The following is an 18,747-nucleotide window of genomic DNA, read 5'->3' as shown; positions in this document are numbered from 1 at the left end:
AATGGCGTTCTAACTTTAACTCAAATCTAAAAGTTGAATGTTTGGCCATAGCATAGATTGTTCAAGTATGTGTGGGCAGAGTCAAATGTTTGCTCTTTAAGTGACTGTCCATCTTTTAGCACAATGTCGTTTTTTGGTTACAATATTATGTGCTGATTAATTTTATAATTCATCTTTATAATGGTTGGAGCTCCAGTTATCTGATACAGATCTCCAAAGCCACTGCATAGACATAGGATTAAATGATCAAATTCTAGCTGCCTGCAGCCACCACTAGGGGGAGCGGAGGTCATTACTGCATACAATTATTATGAAGTTCACTGTATAACAATATAGAGAGAGTGCACCCCTAGTGGTGACAACAGAAACCCAGAATTTTATCATTTAAAAAGGTTATTCCTATCTTGGCTGAGATTGGAATAACTGCAGTAAGCACCAGCTGGGGGTAGGAGAAGTTATGAAAACGGCCAAACAGCTTCCATAACTTTAACAGCAGTGAATGGGAGCTAAGTTAACAGTGTAACACAGTAAACTACGCTGTTTGCCTATCTCTAATTCACTACTATGACAGTTAAGGAAACAATAGAGCGATGGCAGAGATGCGTATGTGAATACGAATAACCTGTCACTTACTGTGGTTATTGCCATCTTGGCCATGAAAAGCTGAGATTGGAATACCCCCTAATCCTATGGAAGGGATTTATCAGGAGTAGAATGGTGGAGCTCCAACCCTATACATTTAAGGCTACTTTCACACTAGCGTTCGGAGCGGGTCCGTCTGATGTTTTATCAGACGGATCCGCTCCTATAATGCAGACGTTTGCATCCGTTCAGAACGGATCCGTCTGCATTATAACTTAGAAAAAGTGTGAAAGTAGCCTGAGCGGATCCGTCCAGACTTTACATTGAAAGTCAATGGGGGCGGATCCGCTTGAAGATTAAGCCAGTGTCATCTTCAAGCGGATCCGTCCCCATTGACTTACATTGTAAGTCTGGACGGATCCGCTCGCCTCCGCACGGCCAGGCGGACACCCGAACGCTGCAAGCAGCGTTCAGGTGTCCGCTAACTGAGCGGAGCGGAGGCGGAGCGCTGGCAGGCGGATGTATTCTCAGTGGATCCGCCTCCACTGAGAATGCATTAGGGCCGGACGGCTGCGTTCAGGGCCGCTTGTGAGCCCCTTCAAACGGAGCTCAGAGCGGACACCTGAACGCAGGTGTGAAAGTAGCCTAAGGAGTTGTCTCACTGCAGTAAGTGGCATTTATCATGTAGAGAAAGTAAATAAAAGGCACTGACTAATGTATTGTGATTGCCCATATTGCTTCCTTTGCTGGCTTCGTTCATTTTTCCATCACATTATACACTGCTCGTTTCCATGGTTATGACCACCCAGCAATCCATCAGTGCTGGTCGTGCTTTCACAATTTAGGAAAAAGCGCCTGGCCACTTTGGTGGCGGGACTGTGGGAGCTCACATAGGCTAGTGTGCCACTGCTGCTGGATTGCAGGGCGGTCGTACCCATGGAAATAAGCAGTGTATAATGTGATGGAAAAATGAATTCAGCTAGTAAAGAAGGCAATATGGCTAATCACAAAACATTGGTAAGTGCCTTGTACTAACTTCCTCTACTTAATAAATGATATTTGCTGAAGTGAGAGAACCCCTTTAAGAAATTAATTAGCATAGAATTTGTGTTGAGAGTTAAAGCCAGATTGCAATCATTATCCCTAAAAGCCTTATAGGTAGGCCACTGACCAACTTGGTCAATGTAATCTCTTAAGAGATAGAGGAGTAGTAATTCTTTATAAATCGCAAATGACAGTTTTTAGAAGTTCACCCAGAATATATAGGACCCCTAACTGACAGCAATTCAATTGATTGGATAATTGTTCGTGGAACTGGTTTGGGCTTCCAATGAAGTCTGAAAAATTGCTTGAAATGTGGTTGGGATCAAGTAGATTCCAACATACTTAGTCTTTGGCTCTAGCTTTGACTGTGGAACTGGAATTTATATATTCTACTATTAATTTCACTATTCTTCTCAAATGTGACATCAGGCCATACCAACAACGTTTGCCAATTCCATAACTTGGTGCAAATACATCTAGCAGTCATCTAAGTATTCATTAAGGTGGCCCAACCCAATATGAACGCTAGCCAAACCCACTGGTTTCTGTGGGATTGGATAACCATCTAAGGTGTATTGGGGTCTCCCCTGATGGCAGATGATGGGGGAAAGAAGAGTCTGACATTATTTCAACATGCACAACACTCAAAGGACATAAGCTGCTGCCAGAGATCAGCTGAACCAAGTATTCATATTTACGAGGCTTTGGAAGGAATAGCTTTGGCTAAAAAATATGTTGGCCAACAATCATCTAAGGTATATGTCCAACCTTATTCACAAATGAGTGACCAGACTTGATATTATCTTGGCATTACAGTGCATTAGTTGAGAAACTGGATTATGTACAGTTACTGCAGTTTGGGTGTGTGGTTAAAAAAAGCATACAATGACAATCCATGAAGTTAGTCATGGTCATCTTCTAACCCAACAATATACTGCCATGATTAGATGGTATCAATGGCTGTTATTATGCAATTTGCTACAGTTGTCACAAACTAGCCAAGGACAAAGGGCCTAATTTTGTACCATGCGGCAGAATATCTTAGCGCCATGTGCGTAAATCTTCATTTAAAGCTGTATAAAACATGATTTTTGTTGTCCTTTTAGAGAACAGTAAAAAGTGCCAGCTAATAAAAAAAATACATTGTGAAATCTAACAGCATGAGGGACAAAGTGTGAGAATAGCACAGAGACGAATCTCATGTTTCACAGCAAAGAACAAGCTGGCAGCAAGGATTGCAACCACATGTGAAACAGGATAGGTAGGGGGTCAGCAGAAGCCAAGAAAACCCAAATGTATCAATTAGCCCACATCTCTAGCTCTTCTTGGCCCTAAAACATCAGGAATTCAGTGCTCTGAATCTCATTAGTTGCGTCCTTTTTTTTTGTAATAAATGTATCGGAGCCGCGACCCCAACACGTGTAATGTGTCAGATAACAATGGCGCCAGACAAGGCTCTCAAATCCCAGGAATTGTAAGGAGTTTCCTTGTTAGGAGGCTTTTTATGGTGTAAAGCTCTCTATAATATAGGATTTTTGCACTTTGCCTCCCAGTTATATCAGAACTGCTCCCTCGCTGTCATCACACGTCTCGCACAGAGCTGGGTATTGTCCTGCCGGGTGGGGATTTCTGAATGGAATCCTGACAAAGATTTCACACTGACTATGAACACAAGGCAATTCCCTCTATTCCACAGGACAAGACAATGATTAACTGCACCATTCTTATACAATGTCGATGTCATTCTCCAACCCTTTCTTTTTCTTACTTTAAAAATATAATTCTAAAGGGACAATGGCGTAAAGTAAACGTTTTATCTTGTATTGCTCAATATTATCTTGTATATAACTTTTTCTCCTCTTCTACTTCCCACTGCCAAGTACTATTTAAACCCATAATGCTTTGGAAGGGGCTGGACGTGTTGATAGGCTCTGAAGATACACCATTGTCACATATTGAGAGGTAGACATCAGTATAATTAGATGTGGTGGTCAATGATGCCTATAGACATGGAGCACGTGCCCTTGGTGCCAGGTGAAAGAAATGTCTCTGGTGATGGGGTATCTAAATACAGTAGAAGGATCGCAGTCACCTTCCGTTCAGCTACCCACCATAGTGAAGGCTAAAGAAAACTTTCTACCCTTCTAATCCTAGAAACTAGTGGAGATATCAGCTAAGAGACCCTGGTAAGTTGCACCACCTATTAAGGGTTGTCTCATCAAGACAACTCCTGTCCATATGGAGATTTCATAGTGGGTAACCTGCTTGGTACCCTCAGGGTCAGAAGGTAGAGCCATTTAGCAAGAACGACTCCCACTGTGGTGGAGCCATTAATGTACAGTAATACCTGGATTGGCATTTATTTAAATTGGAACCTCATAGTACTACATTTACCTAGGGAGGTTCCAGCAGATGCTGGAGAGGCTGTATTTAGAAAAAGAGTTTTCATGGTGAGACATTCTCTATAATTCCATGTGTGAATATTGCCATATTAACTATACCTTTTCCTTGTATTGCATACTTACTAACAGTTCTGATTTTCTCAGAAAGGGATAACACTTTTCAGTTTGCTAAATGTTATTAAAATGTATGCTTTATAGCTAGCTTTTTATGAATTTTTATAGACATTATATAGACATCACTCGTAATTCAGGACTTAAAGGGGTTCTCTGGGAATAAAGAAAATAAAAATATTTAAATATTACTTTATGATAAATATATTCCCAAATACCTTTCATTCGTTATAATGGCTCATTTTTGTTTGGGGAGCAGTCATTAGGAGAAATAAAATGGCCGCCGTCCTATTAGTGCACACAAAATCTGTCCTAATCATACAGGAAGAGAAGTTACTTCACAACACTGTGGTAAACATCTGCCTCATCCTCCTCTCTGCTCTATTTGTCAGGGATTATGCTCCTAAATACAGGTGAATCTCTGTGGGAATGGAGATGATGAGGAGACAAGAGAGGAGGGTGAGGTGTGGCTAATGAGCAGCAGCACTTGTATGCAGTCACCATTACCACAGTCTGCCCTGTCCATCCTCTCTGTACTAAATTCCCCAGAGATTCGGCTAAAGTTCTTATCCGCTGTATTCAGGATCATAATCCCTCACCAGTAGGGCAGAGAGGAGGATAAGGCAGCTCTTTACCTCAGTGTTGTGAAGTAACTTGTCCTGCTATGTGATTAGGACAGGTTTTGTGTGTACTAATAGGATGGCGGCCATTTTGTTTGCCCTGATGATTGCTCCCCAGACAAAATGAGCCATTATAAATAATGAAAGGTTTTTGGAAATATATTTATTATAAAGTAATATTTAAGTATTTTTATTTTCTTAATTTCCAGAGAACCCCTTTAACACAACCTACTGTAGCCATTTGTGTGGACTATACTGTAAAACTACATTGTATTACTTGTATATTTCCATGGCACTGTTGCTTTAGAGAATCTCATGGCTCGGTTTATACGCTTGCCCTTCCCACAAGTAATTTCTCAATAACTCTTAAGAAACACCTACCTCACTCCAGACCAGCATGGTGCCAAATATAACCTGTAAGCCATCAAAGAAATTGTCTCCTATGACGATGACTGTGGCACCTCCAGTCGTCCATCCTTCGCTTGGACTGATTGCTTTGATACATGGTGTAGCTGCTTATCAAAAGACAAGTAATGAGGGAAAAGAGACAATGCATTATTATACTGACCACTCAATACTTTTTATAGTAAGACATTAGCATTTACAGGGAGTGCAGAATTATTAGGCAAGTTGTATTTTTGAGGATTAATTTTATTATTGAACAACAACCATGTTCTCAATGAACCCAAAAAACTCATTAATATCAAAGCTGAATATTTTTGGAAGTAGTTTTTAGTTTGTTTTTAGTTTTAGCTATTTTAGGGGGATATCTGTGTGTGCAGGTGACTATTACTGTGCATAATTATTAGGCAAATTAACAAAAAACAAATATATACCCATTTCAATTATTTATTTTTACCAGTGAAACCAATATAACATCTCAACATTCACAAATATACATTTCTGACATTCAAAAACAAAACAAAAACAAATCAGTGACCAATATAGCCACCTTTCTTTGCAAGGACACTCAAAAGCCTGCCATCCATGGATTCTGTCAGTGTTTTGATCTGTTCACCATCAACATTGCGTGCAGCAGCAACCACAGCCTCCCAGACACTGTTCAGAGAGGTGTACTGTTTTCCCTCCTTGTAAATCTCACATTTGATGATGGACCACAGGTTCTCAATGGGGTTCAGATCAGGTGAACAAGGAGGCCATGTCATTAGATTTTCTTCTTTTATACCCTTTCTTGCCAGCCACGCTGTGGAGTACTTGGACGCGTGTGATGGAGCATTGTCCTGCATGAAAATCATGTTTTTCTTGAAGGATGCAGACTTCTTCCTGTACCACTGCTTGAAGAAGGTGTCTTCCAGAAACTGGCAGTAGGACTGGGAGTTGAGCTTGACTCCATCCTCAACCCGAAAAGGCCCCACAAGCTCATATTTGATGATACCAGCCCAAACCAGTACTCCACCTCCACCTTGCTGGCGTCTGAGTCGGACTGGAGCTCTCTGCCCTTTACCAATCCAGCCACGGGCCCATCCATCTGGCCCATCAAGACTCACTCTCATTTCATCAGTCCATAAAACCTTAGAAAAATCAGTCTTGAGATATTTCTTGGCCCAGTCTTGACGTTTCAGCTTGTGTGTCTTGTTCAGTGGTGGTCGTCTTTCAGCCTTTCTTACCTTGGCCATGTCTCTGAGTATTGCACACCTTGTGCTTTTGGGCACTCCAGTGATGTTGCAGCTCTGAAATATGGCCAAACTGGTGGCAAGTGGCATCTTGGCAGCTGCACGCTTGACTTTTCTCAGTTCATGGGCAGTTATTTTGCGCCTTGCTTTTTCCACACGCTTCTTGCGACCCTGTTGACTATTTTGAATGAAACGCTTGATTGTTCGATGATCACGCTTCAGAAGCTTTGCAATTTTAAGAGTGCTGCATCCCTCTGCAAGATATCTCACTATTTTTGACTTTTCTGAGCCTGTCAAGTCCTTCTTTTGACCCATTTTGCCAAAGGAAAGGAAGTTGCCTAATAATTATGCACACCTAATATAGGGTGTTGATGTCATTAGACCACACCCCTTCTCATTACAGAGATGCACATCACCTAATATGCTTAATTGGTAGTAGGCTTTGGAGCCTATACAGCTTGGAGTAAGACAACATGCATAAAGAGGATGATGTGGTCAAAATACTCATTTGCCTAATAATTCTGCACGCAGTGTACATTTCAAAAAAACACAATTCACTATGAGTGACCTGTGGAACATAGGGGGTCATTTATCATGCTGAAATATGCCTATATTAGGAGTATTTGAGGAGCAGATAGAAGCGCAATGGTTAGTTGCGCCACTATCTGCCTCTTCGCCCCGCTCACGCCAGGTCTAAAATTGTGTTTTGAATCAAAGTAAGACCACAGCACTGATCCACTAATGGCTTTTGTGGGTGCACGTCCCGAGTTGACTCCTTCCACCACAGAAATCCATATATATCGTTCCAATTGAGTTTGAGACAGCACGCCAAAGGAGTGATATTTAAAAGTTAAATTTTTATTCATTCAAATTTCAACACCAGTGTTACATTTCTAACATTTATTGCAACGTTTCGGGCCCAATTTTGGTGCCCTTCTTCAGATTGTGTTTGAGGGAGTTTAAATCCACGGCGTGCAGGTGAAAAATTGTGGGCGTGTGTGGGCGGGGAAGGGGATGGGCCGGCAGGCCCATCTCATTCACCATTTTCTACACCTGTTTAGGCGTAGAAAAAGGTCTGAATGTAAGACAGCGCCGAACTTCAGAGGATCTACCTCCAGCTTATTGCTATATTAACTCCAATCTTAATAAATGTGCCTCATAGTATTGATATAGGTGATAGATAGATAGATAGATAGATAGATAGATAGATAGATAGATAGATAGAGGCATAGATTGATGGATAGATAGATATGAGACATATAAATAGACAGGCAGACAGATTTGAATTTGTCGGGGCTGCAACAGCTGATCAGATATTGATGATCTATACTGAGGATAGGCCATCAATATGGAACTAACAGAAAACTCCTTCCCACTAAGTTAGGTCCCTATAATTCTGGCACACTTTCATTAGTAAATCTGACCTAATGTATATTATAAAATTGTAGAACATTTCATTTATAGCAGAAGTACCCCTTTTACCCCTTAAGGACTCAGCCCTATTTCACCTTAAGGACTTGCCCATTTTTTGCTAATCTGACCAGTTTCACTTTAAGTGCTGATAACTTTAAAACGCTTTGACTTATCCAGGCCGTTCTGATATTGTTTTTTCGTCACATATTGTACTTCATGACACTGCTAAAATTGGGTCAAAAAAGTTAATTTTTTTGCATAAAAAAATACCATATTTACCAAATATTTTGAAAAATTTGCAAATTTCAAAGTTTCAGTTTCTCTACTTCTGTAATACATAGTAATACCCCAAAAAATTGTGATGACTTTACATTCCCCATATGTCTACTTCATGTTTGTAGCATTTTGGGAATGATATTTTATTTTTTGGGGATGTTACAAGGCTTAGAAGTTTAGAAGCAAATCTTGAAATTTTTCTGAAATTTACAAAAACCCAATTTTTAGGGACCACTACAGGTCAGAAGTCATTTTGCGAGGCTTACATAATAGAAACCGCCCAAAAATGACCCCATTCTATAAACTACACCCCTCAAGGTATTCAAAACTGATTTTACAAACTTCGTTAACCCTTTAGGTGTAGCACAAGAGTTATTGGCAAATGGGGATGAAATGTGAGAATTTCATTTTTTTGCCTAATTTTCCATTTTAACCCATATTTTCCACTAACAAAGCAAGGGTTAACAGCCAAACAAGACTGTATCTTTATTGCCCTGACTCTGCCGTTTACAGAAACACCCCATATGTGGCCGTAAACTACTGTACGGGCACACAGTAGGGCGTAGAGGGAAAGGTGCGCCGTATGGTTTTTGGAAGCCAGATTTTGCTGGACTGGTTTTTTGACACCATGTCCCATTTGAAGCCCCCCTGATGCACCCCTAAAGTAGAAACTCCATAAAAGTGACCCCATCTAAGAAACTACACCCCTCAAGGTATTCAAAACTGATTTTACAAACTTTGTTAACCCTTTAGGTGTTGCATAAGATTTAATGGAAAATAGAGATACAATTTCAAAATTTCACTTTTTTGGTTACAAAGCAAGGGTTAACAGCCAAACAAAACTCATTACTTATGGCCCTGATTCTGTAGTTTACAGAAACACCCCATATGTGGTCGTAAACCGCTGTATGGGCACACAGCAGGGCGCAGAAGGAAAGGAATGCCATATGGTTTTTGGAAGGCAGATTTTGCTGGACTGGTTTTTTTGACACCATTTTTTTTATTTATGTAAGTTTTACACAATGATTTCATTTTTAAAACAAAAAAATGTTTTAGTGTCTCCATAGTCTAAGAGCCATAGTTTTTTCAGTTTTTGGGCGATTATCTTAAGTAGGGTCTCATTTTTTGCGGGATGAGATGACGGTTTGATTGGCACTATTTTGGGGTGCATATGACTTTTTGATCGCTTGCTATTACACTTTTTGTGACGTAAGATGACAAAAAATTTCATTTTTTACACCGTTTTTATTTTTATTTTTTTACGGTGGTCACCTGAGGGGTTAGGTCATGTGATATTTTTATGGAGCCGGTCGATACGGACGCGTCGATACCTAATATGTATACTTTTTTTTATTTATTTAAGTTTTACACAATGATTTCATTTTTGAAACAAAAAATCATGTTTTAGTGTTTCCATAGTCTAAGAGCCATAGTTTTTTCAGTTTTTGGGCGATTATCTTGGGTAGGGTATGATTTTTGCGGGATGAGATGACGGTTTGATTGGTACTATTTTGGTGTACATGCGACTTTTTTGATCACTTTTATTACCTTTTTTGGGAAGTAAGGTGGGCAAAATTTTAATTTTCTCATATTTTTTATTTTTTTATTTTTATGGCGTTCACCGTGCGGGGAAAGTAACATGACCGTTTTATATATCAGGTCGTTACGGACGCGGCGATACCTAATATGTGTAGTGTATTATTTTTTTTTATTCAGTGATAAATGTGTTTTTTTTAAATCTTAACTTTTTTCACTTTTTTCACTTTTTTTTTGACCCAGACCCACTTGGTTCTTGAAGATCCAGTGGGTCTGATGTCTGTATAATACAGTACAGTACACTATATAGGGTACTGTACTGTATTTTACTTACACTTTGTCTGAACAGATCTATGCCTTTAGCACAGATCTGTTCAGCACCATGGACAGCAGGATGCCTGAGAAGGCGTCCTGTTGCCATGGGAACCTTCCCCGTCTGCTCAGTTGTAGCCACAACTGCGCAGACGGGTAAGGGTAAGGATGGGGCTGTCGGGGGGGCTGTCTGGGGGCTCTCTCCCTCTCCCATCGGGGGGCTGCAAAGGCACAGCAGCCCCCTGATGGGAGAGGGAGGGTGCTCCCTGAGCTGTTAACCTTTTCCATACAGCGGTCCGTACGGACCGCTGTATGGAAAGGGTTAAACGGCTGACATCGCATCACCGATGTCCGCCGTTTATACCAGGGTGTCAGCAATGTGCTGACACCCTGGTATAACTACTGTCCACCAACGATTATTCAAGGGGAGGCGGGCGGGGGATCGCGATCCCGCCTGCCGCACCGCCCGCACCTCCCGCACCGCCTGCGACACCCCCCTGCACCACCTGCCCACATAATATCATTCAGGGGTGCAGGGGGGGTTAATAAAACTTTATTTCGGGCATTTTAAAGTTTGATCAGAATCGGCTAAAAGCGCAGCAAACCGCAGGTCTGAATTGACCTGCGGTTTGCTGCGATCGCCGATACGGGGGGGTCACATGACCCCCCCGGCGTTGTGACAGGATGCCGGCTGAATGATTTCAGCCGGCATCCCGTTCGGATTAACCCCCGGGGCGCCGCAATCTTATTTTAAACTCATGACGTACCGGTACGTCATGGGTCCTTAAGGATTCGGGACCCATGCCGTACAGATACGTCATGGGTCCTTAAGGGGTTAAAGGTATTTCCGGGTTTTTAATAATACTGACCTATCCTCAAGATTGTCATCAATATCAAAGCTGTTTGAGGAGGCCGCAACATTTTGGTGAAGGCCTCGGCTTCCTCACAGCTTACCAAGCACAGCGCCGTTCTTTGGAGAGTGGCTGTGCTTGGTATGGCAGCCCAGGTACATTCACTTGAATGGTACTGAGCTATGCTAGGTCATGTGACCGATGAATGTGACATCACTGGCCTAGGAAGAGGCAGCAGTACTCACTAGAGTGCTGCGGTCTCTTCTAACACCTGATAATTGGGGTTCCCCCAACAATCAGATATTTTATGAGATGGATATTATTATCCATCTCATAAAACCCCTTTAAACCGGTAAAATACAAGCTGCACTGTGGCCAGTTTTTCTGATAGTCAGTTTTGATGAACGAGACCTAGAGTAATGTGTGTTTTTGGCTTGTAATATTGAATTACCCAGATGACAATACAGGAAAATAACTCGTTTTCTAGGACTAAATTTTACACCATTGTTTTCGCCTGAGCTCTGCAGATCCAGAAGGAGCTTCTAATGATGTGTCACTTGGGCCCAGCGAGGCACAGTAATAAATAATTCTCCGGTAGTCGCGGGATAAACGTGCTGGCGCAATTTTTTTTGTTAAAACATCAGAGGAGAACCCCCTCCTCTTCAATCTATGACAATAACATGATTACAGCCACAATTTAGCATAATAGTCCTGAATAGCTGATAGTGTATTAGAGAGTTAAAATGGAAATTATCAAGTAGCTCCTCTTTGTTAAAATAATGATCACTTCACAAATAAAAGCTTTTATCACAAATGTACCGTGCAGCCGGAAAATGCAAATTTTAGCCGTGATGGCTGGCGCCGTTTATTAAATTTTACCATGCCCTGTCTGTTTAAGAAACCTTCAGTGCAATTGCTTATGAAAGCCATGTAAATGTCATTTTGTCTCTTCTGCAGCTGATCTGGCGTGTTAGCATTCCTACAAGGCATCATCAAAGGGCACGAGCCCGGGGATTTGTTAGGCAAATACCGACAAGGGCTAAAAAATCTAACAGATTAAGTGGTTTACATTTCATTTATGGGATGTGAACTTTGTCTAGGGGACATGTAATATTTGCTGGTGTGTGGAAACGACGCACACATCCAGACTGCAATGATAGGCGAATTAAAAGGGGCTTACATGGTGGTAAAGCTGAAGAGTGCGCAAATTAAAAATATAACAAACAGCACCATTCATTTCATTCAGCACAAATAGGACTTGGTAGGTGCCAGTTTAACAGATCAATTCACTAAGGCTAGTTGCACACTAGCGTCAGAGATCCGACAGTCTGTTCCGGCAGGGAACACCCTGCTGGACCTCTGCGCACTCCGGTTTGCAATGCTCTGTCCGGCTCCATTCACTATAATGGCAGAGATCCGGCCACATTCCAGGAGATATACGCACATCCGTTTTCTTACAGCAGATTCTCGGGATATATGCCGGAACAGACTGACGGATCTCTGATGCTAGTCTGCAGCTAGCCTTAGCAGTTAAACTAATGCTACCATTGTTTTACAGAGGACCTTTCCACTCTCCTGACATGTCTGGTTTAGTAGATACATGATGAAACAATCCTGGTGCATCATTTCTTAGGACTCTGCATTGTACCTTTCCTCTGCTTCCAAATAGAAGAAAAATCCAGTAACAAATCTTTACCCGTTTTAGATATACAAAGCCATAGTCGGGACTAAGGATTCATATATCTGAAATGAGTAAGCGGTTGTTGCAATTTGAGACAGTGTACAAACTTTTTATTTGTAGACATAAAGAATTTTACTGAAGCCGCTATCTTCTATCTATCTATCTATCTATCTATCTATCTATCTATTTATCTGCGTGTCAGTTACTTATCTATTATCTATCTAACTAACCCACTCATATCTATCTAACTCATATCTATCTATCTATCTACTTGTCTATCTATCGATCTATCTATCTATCTATCATGAATTCTATTTATCTATGGATCTAATTAAACCCAACTAATAAGATAAAAAGCAAGCTGTAGTTGTAATATAGACATGTGGAGGGAAAAACTGGCTTAGTTGCCCATAACAACCAATCAGATTTCACCTTTAACTTTAGAAAGGAGCTCTGAAAAATGAAAGGTGGAATTGGATTGGTTGCTATGGGCAATTACAGCTACTTTCACATTAGCGTTTCTATTTTCTGGTATTGAGATCCATCATAAGGTCTCAATACCATAAAAAAACGCTTCCGTTTTGTCCCCATTCATTATCAATGGGGACAAAACGTAACTGAACAGAACGGAGTGCTCCAAAATGCATTCCGTTACGTTCTCATACCAGAGAGCAAACCGTAGCATGGTGCGGTTTGCTTTCCATCATGGGATGCGGAGCAAGACGGATCCGTCATGACCCACAATGCAAGTCAATGGGGACGTATCCGTTTTCTCTGACACAATAGAAAACGGACCCGTCCCCCATTGATTTTCAATGGTGTTGATGACTGATCCATCTTGGCTATGTGAAAGATAATACAACCAGATTAGTTCATAACGGATGCAGATGGTTGTATTATCAGTACCGGAAGCGTTTTTGCTGCGCCCTGCCGGATCTAGCAAGAACGCTAGTGTGAAAGTAGCCTAAGCCAGTTTTCCTTTACAACAGTTTTAATAAATCTACTGTAACGCCTGTAGGTAGGGACAGGCCTAACCTAGAACCCAGCCCGCTTTCCCTACCTACTTGCAAGCCCAAGGTAGCAAGACCGCAACTGGTCAACAGTCCCTATGCTACTTACGTGCAGAGCCAAACAAACACCAAGAGACAAAACACAAAAACAGGATTGTGCATAAACAGGACAAGTAATGCAGTACCAAATGAGAGAAAATGGTCAGAAGACAAGCCAAGATCAGAACCAGACGGACAACGCAGTACCAAACAAGAGACACAGAGTGGTCAGAAGACAAGCCGGGGTTGGAGGATTGAGCAATCCAATACGCACAAGAACCAGTAACACAGCTAGTGAGAGTCAGAGAATATCACTGGCACTGGTTCATGGCCAGGAAAGGGGTATAAATAGAGCACTGAGTCCCAGCATCATGACTTAGAGTTTAGGCATTTTGGATATCAACATATCTGATCCTTTTATTTGTGGGAAGATAAGCCACTGCAAGACACCTCTTTCTCCCCTTTTCTATTTACAATACATGCAGAGCATTAGAGCATTATTGAGGTTTGAGAGGAGAGATTATCAGATATTTTGGTTTATCAGACAGTCTTAGAAACACAAAATAAAATATTACCATAAAAGACATATATTTATTTCTGTTAAAAATATTTTATTAAAAATAGCAAGAAAAAAAACATCAACCCAACAAACTTTACTTTTTATGTGTGACATGCAGTCTTTTTTATGGTCATATTTTCAGGCAACTCCATAAAACCGCCTCCACCTTGTACTTCTGAAGGATGCAGTTATTGCCATGAGATTATGTATTCCAGCGCTGATTCTCGGCACAGATAAAAAATTTAAAACTTCGCTATCAGAATCTCAAACAGAGAAACTGTTATCTGAGAAGTGCCATGTGTAATTGGATGTACCCAGTCCAATGACTGGTACTGCCAACTAGAGATGGCCTTGCGGTTTGCTCGGCGGTCGTTTTGCGGCGAACTTTGCGCGTTCGCAATTCGCTGAACATGTGAACATATGGCGATATCCGCCGGCGCCATATTCTTTTGCATTGCGCCGAACTTTGACCCATGACACACATCAGGTGGGACAGGACAGCCAATTGAGACGTTTCAGCACATGGACACACCCCCACCCTATAACAGAACCCAATCTGGCAGCCATTTTACATTCTGTGTTTTGCCAGTGTAGGGAGAGGTTGCTTTGTGGAGCAGGGACAGACTGTTAGGGACACCAAACGCTAGCTAATAGGGCCACAAAAGTCCTTTTAAGGACTGGTATAGGTGTGCTATCGATAGGTGTGATATACTTAGGGGTGTGATATACTAATAATATATTTTCTAACATAAAAAAGTATATTATAGTGCATTTGTATTGCGCAGCAGTTGTGTGCGGTTCTTCTACAATACCGCAGCTATATAGAGGGGCAAACGGTATTGGAACAACTATTTGCAACTGGTGTTATATACCTGTTGCCCCCAAAAAAACTGATTGAGGGTGTGATATACTGTACCTATAATATACTTTCTAACATAGAAAGTATATAGTGCACTTGTATTGTGCAGCAGTTGTGTGCGGTTCTTCTGCGATACCGCAGCTATATAGAGGGACAAGCGCTATTGGAACAACTATTTGCAACAGGTGTGATATACCTGTTACCCCCAAAAAAACTGATTGAGGGGTGCAATATACCTGCTTCCACAAAATACTGATTAAGGAGTTTGATATACCTGCTTCCACAAAATACTGATGGAGGGGTGCGATATACCTGCTTCCATCAAATATTGATTGAGGCCTGCAATATACCTGCTTCCACAAAATACTGATTGAGGGGTGCGATATACCTGCTTGCACCAAATATTGATTAAGGGGTTCTATATACTTGTTTCCAGAAAATACAGATTGAGGGGTGTGATATACCTGCTTCCACAAAATACTAATTAAGGGGTTTTTATATACCTGCTTCCACAAAATACTAATTGAGGGGTGCGATATACCTGTGTCCACCAAATATTGATTAAGGGGTTCTATATACCTGTTTCCACAAAATACTGATTGAGGGGTGCGATATACCTGCTTCCACAAAATACTGATTAAGGGGTTTGATATAGCCGTTTCCACAAAATACAGATTAAGGGGTGCGATATACCTGCTTCCACCAAATATTGATTGAGGCCTGCAATATACCTGCTTCCACAAAATACTGATTGAGGGGTGCGATATACCTGCTTCCACAAAATATTAATTAAGGAGTTCTATATACCTGCTTCCACAAAATACTGATTAAGGGGATTGATATACCTACTTCCACCAAATATTGATTAAGGGGTTCTATATACCTGTTTCCACAAAATACTGATTGAGGGGTGCGATATACCTGCTTCCACAAAATACTGATTAAGAGGTTTTGATATAGCTGATTCCACAAAATACAGATTGAGGGGTGCGATATACCTGCTTCCACCAAATACTGATTAAGAGGTTTAATATACCTGCTTCCACAAAATGCAGATTGAGGGGTGAGATATACCTGCTTCCACCAAATATTGATTAAGGGGTTTTATATACCTGCTTCCACAAAATACTGATTAAGGGGATTGATATACCTGCTTCCACCAAATACTGATTGAGGCCTGCGATACACCTGCTTCCACAAAATACTGATTAAGGGGATTGATATACCTGTTTCCACCAAATATTGATTGAGGCCTGCAATATACCTGCTTCCACAAATACTGCTCTTCTCTAGGGACTTTGGCACAGGGTGATTTTGAAAATGACAGGCAGAGGAAGAGGCAGGCCGTTCCACAGGGGTGGTAGGGGTCGGGCAGGTGCACCAGGCCGGAGCCTAAGTGGGAATTTGGAAAAGGTGCGTGTGATTAAGTCAAAGGACGCACCAGAGTTGGTTGAGTGGCTCACTCAACTTTCCGCTTCTGCACCCTCATCCTCTCTATCTGCACCCTCCTCACTCTCTGCTGTGTGCATCCCCAAAGACACCACCACCACTATAGCCCCTCCACTCGAGTCAGAGGAATTATTTTCCCATCTATTCCCAGACGTTACCAATGCGCAGCCATTCTTGGCATTGGATGAGGAAGAGGAGATACCAATGGCCGCCACCCAGAAGTCTGACGACAGTACCCAGATCAGCCCAAAGAGGGTGGTCCCCGCTGTTGCTGCCTACTCCGAGATCTCTAATGTCAGTGGTGGTGAAGGTGACGATGATGACGTGTCAATGGACGTCACAAGATAGGAAGAGGAGGGGAGTTCAGAGGGAGAGACGGAGCAGCAGATAGGGAGAAGAAGGAGGAGAAGCAGACAAAACTCGCAGTGCACAGGAGGCAAAAAGCAGACTGCAAATGTATCTGGAGCGAGCTATCCACCATGCACAGTCACATCTTGCGCTCCCAGAACGCCAGCACATGGCTCCGCAGTGTGGGCTTTTTTTAACGTGTCAGAGGCTGACAATAGTGTTGCCATCTGCAGCCTGTGCTGAGTGTCAACGCATAAGTCGCGGTAAGCCCAACACTCACCTAGGGACAACCGCCTTAAGAAGGCACCTGGCCTCCCATCACCGAGCCCAGTGGGAGCAACGCTCTCAGAACCCATAAAGACTCCACATCCTGCCTCTTATCCTTGTCCTCTCTCCTCCCATTTGTCCTCCACTCCACCTTCCACCGTGCCTTCGTCGCGTACATCTGGCAGAAGGCAGGCTTTCGTGGCCCAAATGTTTGAGCGTAAAAAGTTGATGACGCCAGATAATCCTGTTGCCCAACGGCTGACCGCCTGCTTGTCGGAACTGCTAGCCCGCCAACTACTGCCATATAAACTGGTGGACTCCGAGGCCTTTAGAAAATTTGTGGCCATTGGCACACCGCAAGGGAGGGTCCCAGGAGGGAAATATTTCTTCCAGAAGGGCATCCCAGAGCTATATGGCCACATTCAGCGGCAAGTGAATATATATCTGACACACAGTGTCGATGCCAAGATACATATGACCACAGACACGTGGTCTAGCAAACACGGGCAGGGAAGGTAAATAAATTTTACTGCCCACTCGTTGAACCTTCTGACGGCCATCAAGCATGTAACCCGTGGCACCCATGTGGATTTGGTGTTACCGCCACGGATTGCATGCAGGCCTGCCTCTTCTTCTTCTCCTCCTACTACTCCATCCTCCATCTCCTCCTCGGCTGACTCGTCCTTTTCCACTGCTACCGCCTCTTCCGCTGCACCCCCCAAGCTCCCCAGAACCTATTTGATGTGCCAGGTGAGACATTGGCATGCTGTGCTGCGGCTGTTGTGCTTTGAAGCCAAGAGCCACACTGGTCCTGCACTGCTTTCAGCTCTGCGGTCACAAGCCGATCAGTGGCTAACCCCGCTGAATTTGACAGTTGGTAAAGTGCTGTGCGACAACGGTGCCAATCTACTGAGCACGCTGAAACAGGGCAAAATGACACACGTGCCGTGCATGGCACACGTCCTGAACTTAGTCGTGCAGCGATTCGTTGCCAAATACCCCGGGGTCCAGGAGCTTTTGCAGCAGGCCATGGCCATTTTAGAAGATCTTACACGGCCATGGCTCGCCTTGCTGACGTTCAGCGGCAACACCACCTGCCCATCAGACGTCTGGTTTGTGACAGCCTGACGCGCTGGAACTCCACCTTGTATATGCTTTATAGGCTGCTCCAGCAGAAACGTGCCATTAACGACTACCTGTATGAACTCTGCAGCTGGACAGGTTCTGGGGAGCTTGGTTTCTTTTCATCGTGCCAGTGGCTGCTCATGCGCGATGATTGCAGACTTCTGCGGCCATGTGATGAGATCACCAAACTGCTCAGTCGCAGCCAGGGCTCCATCAGTGACATCGTACCTTACGCCTTCTTTCTGGAGCTTGCATTGCGTCGTATCATTGATCGAGCCTGAGCATGAGCTGGAGGATGAGGAAGTCGCAATGCTGAATAAATTCCCTGGGGGGACTACTTCATCTGAGACAAGTCAGCAGGAGTCTGAAGAGGAGTCAGAGGAGGATGATGGCTGTAGGGAGGAGGAGCAAGAAGAGCAGGCTTTGAGGGGGACTTTAAACATTTCGGGGATCCCTGGTGTTGTCCGTGGCTGGGGGGAGGAGACCGAGGATGACATTCTCCTGGGCGATGAGCAGGAGCCAGGGCACTCCATCGCTTCCAATTTAGTGCAAATGGGGCCTTCATGCTCCAGTGTTTGAAGAGGAACCCCCATATAAAAAGCATAAAGGTCAAGGACCAGTACTGGGTG

At 42.8% G+C, this 18,747-nt stretch overlaps 1 protein-coding gene across 4 annotated transcripts in view; it reads right to left on the bottom strand.

Annotated features, from left to right (window-relative positions):
• The window catches only part of EBF1 (EBF transcription factor 1), a 357,532-nt gene that overhangs the window by 57,038 nt on the left and 281,747 nt on the right, over positions 1-18,747 (bottom strand). For 2 of the 4 annotated variants that reach the window (XM_040439863.1, XM_040439880.1), the window contains exon 9: positions 5,141-5,274. In XM_040439863.1, coding sequence (XP_040295797.1) covers positions 5,141-5,274 — 134 coding nt within the window. The remainder of the gene's footprint in view (positions 1-5,140; positions 5,275-18,747) is intronic. The other 2 variants (XM_040439870.1, XM_040439890.1) reach the window with 1 other exon arrangement.

This window comes from Bufo bufo, chromosome 1 (genome assembly GCF_905171765.1).
Source record: "Bufo bufo chromosome 1, aBufBuf1.1, whole genome shotgun sequence".
Lineage (NCBI taxonomy): Eukaryota > Metazoa > Chordata > Amphibia > Anura > Bufonidae > Bufo > Bufo bufo.
This window is presented reverse-complemented; position numbering and strand designations above follow the sequence as displayed.